The 9,625-nt window shown below is 35.7% G+C and overlaps 1 protein-coding gene across 1 annotated transcript in view; it reads left to right on the forward strand.

Moving 5' to 3' along the window:
* The first annotated feature begins 1,988 nt into the window (after positions 1 to 1,988).
* cyb5r4 (cytochrome b5 reductase 4) overlaps positions 1,989 to 9,625 on the forward strand; it is a 13,974-nt gene continuing 6,337 nt past the window's right edge. The window contains exons 1-12 of the mRNA XM_016290362.1: positions 1,989 to 2,035; positions 3,038 to 3,150; positions 4,130 to 4,248; positions 5,331 to 5,484; positions 6,195 to 6,295; positions 7,147 to 7,231; positions 7,995 to 8,030; positions 8,148 to 8,220; positions 8,612 to 8,669; positions 8,798 to 8,891; positions 9,000 to 9,032; positions 9,325 to 9,447. Of these exons, the coding sequence (XP_016145848.1) occupies positions 3,051 to 3,150; positions 4,130 to 4,248; positions 5,331 to 5,484; positions 6,195 to 6,295; positions 7,147 to 7,231; positions 7,995 to 8,030; positions 8,148 to 8,220; positions 8,612 to 8,669; positions 8,798 to 8,891; positions 9,000 to 9,032; positions 9,325 to 9,447 (976 nt within the window). The 5' untranslated portion in view covers positions 1,989 to 2,035; positions 3,038 to 3,050. The remainder of the gene's footprint in view (positions 2,036 to 3,037; positions 3,151 to 4,129; positions 4,249 to 5,330; positions 5,485 to 6,194; positions 6,296 to 7,146; positions 7,232 to 7,994; positions 8,031 to 8,147; positions 8,221 to 8,611; positions 8,670 to 8,797; positions 8,892 to 8,999; positions 9,033 to 9,324; positions 9,448 to 9,625) is intronic.

Genomic DNA, 9,625 nt, shown 5'->3' on the forward strand with positions numbered 1-9,625 from the left:
GGGGGGGGGGGGGGGGGGGGGGGGGGGGGGGGTCGTCCTGTGACACACCTCAGCCACAACAGCACTTATGTTTTATTTATTATTTTTTTTTTTTTTAGAAACATCCCCAAACGCATTAACTACATCATGAAATATCTTGATTCTCACTTTATAGATTATGTTGATCTATAGTGGGCGATGGTCAAAGTAACCTAATAATGTAATCTATTAACTATGCTTAAAAACCTGTCTGTTTACTTAATTAACAGATATGGATGTCATGCCATAACATATTTTTAATATGACTGAGTTTATATTTAATGTGAATAAAAACATTGCAAGTTAGGCTACTATCATAACACTTTCATTGTACAGAAAGAGAGCAAAGAACATTTACATTATCAAAGAACATTTTCAAGCACTCTCAAAAACTCCCATTAAATGGGTCCTGTTATGCTCTTTTACAAAGTCTTGATTTTGTTTTGGGGGTTGTACTTGAACAGGCTCTCATACTAGATTGTACTCCTCTCTCCCCAGTCTGGCATGAACGGCTCGAATAGTTCCTGTATCAAATGAAGGCGTGCCTTCTGAAATACGAAATGTACTGTGATTGGTTAGCTGGGCCAGTGTGTACTGTGATTGGTTAGCTGGGCCAGTGTGTACTGTGATTGGTTAGCTGGGCCAGTGTGTACTGTGATTGGTTAGCTGGGCCAGTGTGTACTGTGATTGGTTAGCTGGGCCAGTGTGTACTGTGATTGGTTAGCTGGGCCAGTGTGTGCTGTGATTGGTTAGCTGGGCCAGTGTGTGTACTGCACTTAGATTCCCTGATTCTCTTCTTCAGAAGGGGTTTATCTGACCTGTATAGAGCTTTGAGTTTTTTCTGTTTGTTGGATTCATTGTGTTAGATGGCCCTCATCAAACAGGTTATTCTCCTCTGGGCAAACACAATGGCATTTTGTAAATGTGGCTCTGAGTAAGGACACACATGATAAGTGTGTTAAGTCCTTGGTCTAACATCACGATCTTCTGAACAGACTTCAGAACCTTCACCTTCAAGGCTCCTTCATCTGCATGTTTTAGACCAAGGGCCTTCTGAGTGTTCAGGAGTTCATCGTTCACAAGTGTTTTGTATTCAAGGCTGTGAAACAGATCCTACTACTCCTTCCCACTGCAATGTGGCCTAATGCTGCGTTCAAGTCCTCCTGGGACGTTCGTATTTACGAGTTGCCAAGTCGTAATTACGACGTCAGGTGCGTTCAAGTCAGTTTAGTTGGCACAAGATGGCAGTGTACCTTCTTTTAATAAATTACAAGAAAATACAACAGGGTCTGTTAACTCTGCTTATAGAAAAAGAAGAGCAAAGAATTCGCATCAGGTGTGTTATGCGTTTTTAATATTTTTTTTTAGACCAGGATCCCAGTATAACTGATTTTCAGCATCAACAAATGCTAAAATACAGAGGTTAAAAAAAGCTGTTAGCTAAATGCATCATGGCAAATCGAAAGATTTTTCACCTATAGGTGCAAAAATTATAGCATTTTTTTACTTGGATTTCATTAACTAGCTGCGTAACAAGAACATGACCAATTAAAATTTATAGGACAACTAAACTATCAATTTAAACAAAAATGTACTGTCAACTACAGACGTTGCATCCATCGATTCCGCCATGTTTCTCATTGACACGCCCCCAACTCGGAAACTCGGGGCTTAAAGAAAATTTTGAGTTTCCCACTCGTAATAACGACTTTGTGGTGGCGTTCATGTGCGTTCAACTCGTAAATACGATCTATCCAACATGACTTGAACGCACCATAACACAGCAGTGGAAGACATCTGCTGCCATTGTTATAATCAGTTAAATTTATATGTATCAGCTGCCCAAAGTAATTGTAACATAACTAACTAATCTATCAACTAATCTATCCATCCAGCAAACATTCAGAGTAATTGTCCATCAGCTTTCCAAAGAAAAATATTTTATTACAGCATTTATACATTATAGCAAGCTCAGTTTAAGTGACTTTGTGTGTAATCAGTGAATACAGAATCTCTGGTGAATGTAAAGTTAATCTACAGAACGCATCAGTATCTTAATTTAAAGATCCTTGGTAACAAGGAGTTGACAGTTTATCTTGACCTTAAACATTTGTTAGGTAAAGGTTTAAGTAGATATTTGTATTGCACTTAGTCTTGAAACAAATATCTGAATGCAGTCCTAGATTTGTTCCCCCCCCCCCAGGTAGTGTTGAAAGCTACATAAGAATCTTTCAGGATATTTCTGCAATCAAGTCATATGCGCTTTCTATCCACGGTTTAGTAGTGGATGCAGTCAAAGTCATCTCACAAAGTCTAGTTCAGGATATTTTTAGTTGTGCATCAGTTGAGTTCAAATGAATGTTTTGCCCAATGCATTTTTGACAAGCACTGTAACATACATGTGTATTTAAAGTAATTTAACAATGTCTGCTTCCTTTGCTATAGTGTTAGTCTGAGTTATTAGGCATTCATCCCAAAAAAACGAGTGTTTGAGGAAAGGTGGAAGGACATTAGATGGTGTTTGAGGTTTCTTTGTAAATTAAAACTGCATTTGTGCAGAATTATAAACAGAAACATTCTTTACATTTTGAAACTTTTATTTTGAAATGATAACGTTTACTATGAAAGTCTATGCCATTCCGGGATTAAACAGATTAGCTATTAATAAAAGTCACGCCCGTCAGCATGTGTCCCCTGTCAAAATGCCATAGAGCAATGCATTTGATCAAATTGATAATCATGTGTAATGTTTTCTGAAACCACTTATCGTAAAAGTTATATCACAGGAATGCTAAAGGAAGATAATTATAAACAGAAACATTCTTTACATTTTGAAACTTTTATTTTGAAATGATAACGTTTACTATGAACGTCCATGCCATTCCGGGATTAAACAGATTAGCTATTAATAAAAGTCACGCCCGTCAGCATGTGTCCCCTGTCAAAATGCCATAGAGCAATGCATTTTATCAAATTGATAATCATGTGTAATGTTTTCTGAAACCACTGATCGTAAAAGTTATATCACAGGAATGCTAAAGGAAGATGATGAGGACTTTGAGGAAGAAGATGAGGAAGAGAACAGAGGGAACATTTCAGCTGTCCTTTCTGTCATATCCAGTGTTGTGTCTGGTGAGTTTTAAATACATAATGACTACCAGATATATGAGAAACAGTCTGTATGTTGGGACAGTAGCAGTTGTACTAGTGCACTTTCAAACAATAAAAACCTGAAGTAAGTTAGCTATGATAGACAAAAAAAAAAATAATCTGAAATGTTGTTCAAAGTAAATATATATATAAAATAATTGATTTCAGATAACATATTTTTGTTTATAAACGTTTATTCGGTCTAGTTGGAAAAAAAGATTAATATAAAAAGTAAATATAGCAAATAGTAAATATAGCAAATATTGTCACTTATACACACACACACATGGAAACACAATCTAAGTTAGCTATGATAGACAAAAAAAAAATAATCTGAAATGTTGTTCAAAGTAAATATATATATATAAAATAATTGATTTCAGATAACATATTTTTGTTTATAAACGTTTATTCGGTCTAGTTGGAAAAAAAGATTAATATAAAAAGTAAATATAGCAAATATTGTCACTTATACACACACACACATGGAAACACAATCACTATCACTAGCTAGTTTTTATATTGACAGACCAATATAATTTTGCGCCGTGTAAATTTATTTAAGTATTCGTATTTAAATTCTAATAACATAAGTCTTTTATTATGAAATCAGAATGGTCGCTAGTGGACGCTATGACGTCATATTTTGGCGACCGGTTTTCTTCTTTTAGTAGGACTGCTGCAGCTGCTGTCTGTCGGCTATGTTGTGACAGCAGTATCATCGCTAGTGGTTGTTGCATTTCTCTGTGTTTGTGTGTTTTTAGAGCAGTTCGATTGGATCATGTTGCCATGTTCGATAGCTCAAAAAAATCAAGCCACCTGCCAAAATGAGGAAGCCGCATTTCATAACACTCTCATAACACTTCCTCGGATCAGTGGCGTTAAAGTGTATTTTCTCAAATTAGTGCGTTTTGCCCGGTTCTGTCATCTGATCAGTGACATATTTAGTGTGCTTGGGCAGGTTTTCTCAGGAACTGGATTTGTCGGAAAGCATCAGAGATGTTAAATGTACCATCTCAGTCTTTTCCGGCAGCTGGATCCCAGCAGAGAGTCGCACCAACCGGACAGTCCAGAAATAAGGTCGGTCCCTTAAACTACATTATTGTCGTAGGAGTCATTTAACCCTTTAACTGTCACATTTTTGAACATACAGGTGCATCTCAATAAACCACACTATTTCCTTCCACTCAACTTTCTGTTAACATGCTTGGATACAGCACTCTGTGAACAGCCAGCTTCTTTGGCAATGAATGTTTGTGGCTTACCCTCCTTGTGAAGGGTGTCAATGATTGTCTTCTGGACAACTGTCAGATCAGCAGTCTTCCCCATGATTGTGTAGCCTAGTGAACCAAACTGAGAGACCATTTTGAAGGCGCAGGAAAGCTTTGCAGGTGTTTTGAGTTGATTAACTGATTGGCATGTCACCATATTCTAATTTGTTGAGATAGTGAATTGGTGGGTTTTTGTTAAATGTAAGCCAAAATCATCACAATTAAAAGAACCAAAGACTTAAACTACTTCAGTCTGTGTGCATTGAATTTATTTAATACACAAGTTTCACAATTTGAGTTGAATTACTGAAATAAATGAACTTTTCCACGACATTCTAATTCATTGAGCTGCACCTGTAGAAGTGAAAGTGCACGATCCAAACTTAAATGTGCATAATTCATGAACGGAAACATTTTGTAACATGATATTGATGTACCATTTTCATGGTAATGCAATGTTTGATTTGAAAATGGGTTTCAAAGGAGGAATTTTGAGATTTCAAGTTTTCAATTGATATTTAATTGGTGATGATTTCTAAAGTGTGATCGAGAAAACGGCTTTTTGCTACAAAGGTCAGAACTTTGATGTAGATTTTTGAGGTGCACTCTTGTCATAAATTAATCTATAACTTTTCCTACATCAATTTTTACAAAAACATTGGTAAAATATCTATTTAGGAGTCTTAGACCTTTCCAACAATATATAGTTTGTCATGATTAGATTAGGATTTAATTGTAATAGTGAAGTAAACTTAGGCGTCCCACAGAGGGGACGGGTGACAGTTAAAGGGTTAAAGAGTGAATTAAATGCATAGCAAAAGGAGACTCTGTATTTAACATGTAGTTGTGTGTACAGCACTGTGCATTTACTGCGGTGTGTAACGAATACAGGTGGCGCTAAAGCCAGGTCACAGTCTACTGGACTGGATCCGACTGACCAAGAGTGGACGTGATCTGACTGGACTGAGAGGTCGACTGATTGAGGTGACAGAAGAGGAGCTGAAGAAACACAACACCAGAAACGACTGCTGGACCTGCATTAGAGGTAGAACGTCAAAATGCACACCATGAACACAACTCATCTCAGTAAAGCTTCTGTTGGGAATCTGTTTTGGTCGAGTTTGGATTCAGTGGAACTTTTAAAAAGAAAGATATACTTTTATTCAAAAAACGCTACATTTAATCCATCGAATGTATCAAATAACACATTTCGAATATACAAAAATCATAATAAAATAAAAATGTTGTTAAAAAATGCTGTCCTAAATAATAATAATAATAATAATAATAAAAATCATTGTTCCCACAAAAAATATTAAAGGGTTAGTTCACCCAAAAATGAAAATTCTGTCATTAATTACTCACCCTCGTGTCGTTCCAAACCCGGAAAAGACCTTTGTTCATCTCCGGAACACAAATTAAGATCTTTTTTGATGAATTCTTTAAGCAGCGCAACCGTTTTAACTTTCATAATAATAATCAGAAATGTTTCTTGAGCAGCAAATCGGCTTATTAGTACGATTTCTAAATGATGCTGAAAATGCACTTATGCAAACACAGAAGTAAATTAGAAATACATTTTAAAATATATATATTAAAACGGGAAACCAATATTTTATGCAGTATCAATATGCAGCCGTGGTGAGCATAAGTGACTTCGTTCAGTTCTGTTTGTATCCACATAAGAAATACAAGATGTTGGAGCTGTGTCAGATCATGTACACATGACTCTGTATGCTTGTGTGGTTTCTGTAGGTATGGTCTATAATGTGAGTGCCTACATGGATTTCCACCCTGGTGGGGAGGAGGAGTTAATGAGGGCTGCTGGGATTGATAGCACTGACCTGTTCGATCAGGTAAATTCTCCCTGAGCAGAGTGTTTAACGGTGGTTTCAGAAAACAGTCCATCTTTTGATCTCAAATGATGTAACAGTTTAAGTTAAGTGTACAGCTACAATTACTTATAAATAATGTGCAAACTAGTTAATTCATAGTTTATAAATAGACTTTACATTGTTATCCCCCCCCTTTAATTTGCTCATATGAAAAGAGTTATTATTATTATTAATAATATTATATTTAAACAACATGATCTCATGTGTATTTGAATGTATTTTAAGTGTGGTTCTACCACATGCACATTTACTTACATTTAAACGTGAAACATCTGCATATGAACAACTCTTTAACTGTATAGATGTACAAATGTTTACAAATACTTATTTAATATGAATATTCAATTAATGGAATTAATCTGTTGAATTTGTGATCAATAAAATAGCATTTCACATTTATCATAGGTGACTCAATTGTATGTTGTACAGCTGCTTCTTACATTTCGGCATGTATTAAAACATACATTTATTTATAAATGTTACATACGAGTATCTACATATAAACATTGAGGATAGTCTGATTTGTAAACCAGAGTAATGGTTCATGAGAACATTTATAAAAAGCAATTAATTAATACTAAATCAATTTAAAGACATTATGTATGAAGTGAATTGGTACACATTTTTATGTAATGTATTTGAAAACAATTTAGAAACACTTACTATTAATGTATTAAAAATGTAGAGACTTGAATTTATAAACTATGAATTAACTATAAACTAATAGCTTGCAGATTACTGTAAGTACTTTATCACAGTATACTTATTATTATTATTTTTATTATTACTATTGCTGATTCTGTCCACCCAAGGTCCATCGGTGGGTGAATTATGAGTCTATGCTGAAGGAGTGTCTGGTGGGGAGGATGGCAGTGAAGCCCAACCCTGCTCTTCAAGGTTCTGTCAGCTCTCTTGGCAATAGAAAATAATTCAGTGAAATTCATTCATTTTGTGATAATATACAGAGTTCTGGCATGAAACTCTAGATGGCGCAGTCCGATAGGTCTAACTCAATCTGACCTAATGACATCATTATCACATGGCACAGCTGATTGGTTCTTTCCTGTATCGGTAGCCAATGAGCTCGCTCCTTAACATTCAAATATATGACTAGTGCTTGCCGTAGCAGTTGCAGCTTGCTTCAGATACCCTCCACCTTCCCCAGCTCCACCTGTATAGATCTGCTATGAGGTGATTCATGTATGCTATATGGGGGTTATTTCATGTATGTTATATTTGCAGCAGCAGTATTTCTTACATGCTCACAGCAGCATGTTGTGGATGTATTGGCAGTAGCAAGTCTCGTTACTTGCTCTGCTGCAGGAGCAGCAGCAGCATAGCAGATCTATTCCGCCAAGACCAAATACATTAACATTGTCATGTACATTACCATGCCAATCCCTCTGAGAGTTGTCATGACAGAAATATAATTATTCTAATACAAACATACTGCCTTACGGCCTGCACATCAAGTTTTTGCTTGAAATAATCAATAGTTGAAATATTTTCTAATTACTAATTAGAAAATACTAGTACTAATTAACATACTGTTAACAGAATGAAATATTCCTACCGATTCAGAAACAAACCCGAAATAAGATTTTTGATGAAAAAAAGTTTTGTTTTAATGCATCGTTACATGGTTCTTTGGTTCCTGCAGCTCAGACAAAGAAGACGGAAAGCACTCACATGAACGGTATGACATCAAAGCCATAGTTCAACTATGCAGATTTCTAGTTGTAAATGCTGAGTATGCTATTACTTGTTGTATTATTACACACAGTGATTCTGTGTGTGGTACTCTTCATACCAGGTTTGCCTGTTCCTTCACCTTTAAGACAGGAGCCTTTACCTACTCCTCTCCCTGCCAAAGATCATCGCCCTCGGTATGTTTTTTTTCCTTATGTCATGATTAAAATATATTTATACTGAGTGACTCATTTCTTGGTACAGTATCAGCTGGTCTGTGTTTTATTCAGACTTTTTATTGTGTATTTTATTCTGGTGAATAATGAATAATGGTCTTGGCTGGTATTGTTGAGGTTACATGTTTGATCCCAGGTAGATTCATTCGGTGAATCGTATAGTTATTTTAACCACTCAGACAGTTTACTAACAGGGCTCTAAAAATACTAGTATTTTATGAAAAACAAAAATGAACAAATAAAGAAATATTTAAGCTAGGCAAAAATTAGGAAAAAATTTAATAAACTTGTCAGCCTCACCTAATCAAAGCCATACCGGCTGATTCTTGATATATTTTTTCTTCATGTTTAGGTATGATTGGTTCCAGACAGATGGAACTGTCAATATTGTTATTCACACCAAGCGAAAGGTTGGTGTCAACTCATTTTCCTAAAATGCAGTGGTTATCTGGTTGTCTTTTCTCAAATATAAAGGAAGAAGAAGAAAGGGAATTGTTAAAAATGTAATTAAAACATTATTTTATTTTTTCCTTATCAGATTCCCAGCGCCGGATGTGCAGTGGTGGATCTACAGGATGATATTCTTCAGGTGGAGATGCTCTTAGGGAAGATGTCGTACCTTCTCTACTGGCGTGGGTCTTTCTGCACTTCTCCAGCCACTGAGACATGAACATTGTTGCGTATTGCTCTATATCTGTTATAACATGCTATAATAGTTGATAACACTGTTCCTTTTTTAGGCCTGTCCAGTGAAGTTCAAGGACGTGTGGATGGTGAGTAGTATGTTCAGTTAGACATGCTTTTTGTGTTAAATGTAGAAATATTTTGAAAATGATCTGTACAAAATGTACTGTGGCTGTACCATGGTACAGTGATGATATAAACTTATATTATTGTGATCCATTGTGGTGTAGTGTACAGTACCTTGCTACTGACTCATTACAATTGTATGTTATTATGGCATTTACATGGTACTACTATTTAAACTATATCCTTATTGAAAATTATCAGTCATTTATTTTTCTCATTCTAAAGAAGTGTTTCTCTGTTGTCCTGTGCTTATAGTTCAGACAGCCCACTCTGTAGGAAAGGTTCAGGTGTGTCTCCACAAATCTGTCAAAGATAAGTGGACGAAAGTGGGGCAACCACTTGAACACCATGACACATTTATTCAGTGTAAAGATCGTGGTGAGTAACAAACCCGTGATCTCAATTTTCTGACTAATATCTAAATTTCAGAGAATTAGCTGTTTAATTTTGTAAAGATATAGAGGAACATGTTTGAGATAATTTTTTTTTACATGATGTAAAGGGGTACCACAAGGCTCTGTGTTGGGCTCTTATTATAATTTATATATATATATAT

Source organism: Sinocyclocheilus grahami, unplaced genomic scaffold, assembly GCF_001515645.1.
Source record: "Sinocyclocheilus grahami isolate Dianchi unplaced genomic scaffold, SAMN03320097.WGS_v1.1 scaffold258.1, whole genome shotgun sequence".
In the NCBI taxonomy this organism is placed as follows: domain Eukaryota; kingdom Metazoa; phylum Chordata; class Actinopteri; order Cypriniformes; family Cyprinidae; genus Sinocyclocheilus; species Sinocyclocheilus grahami.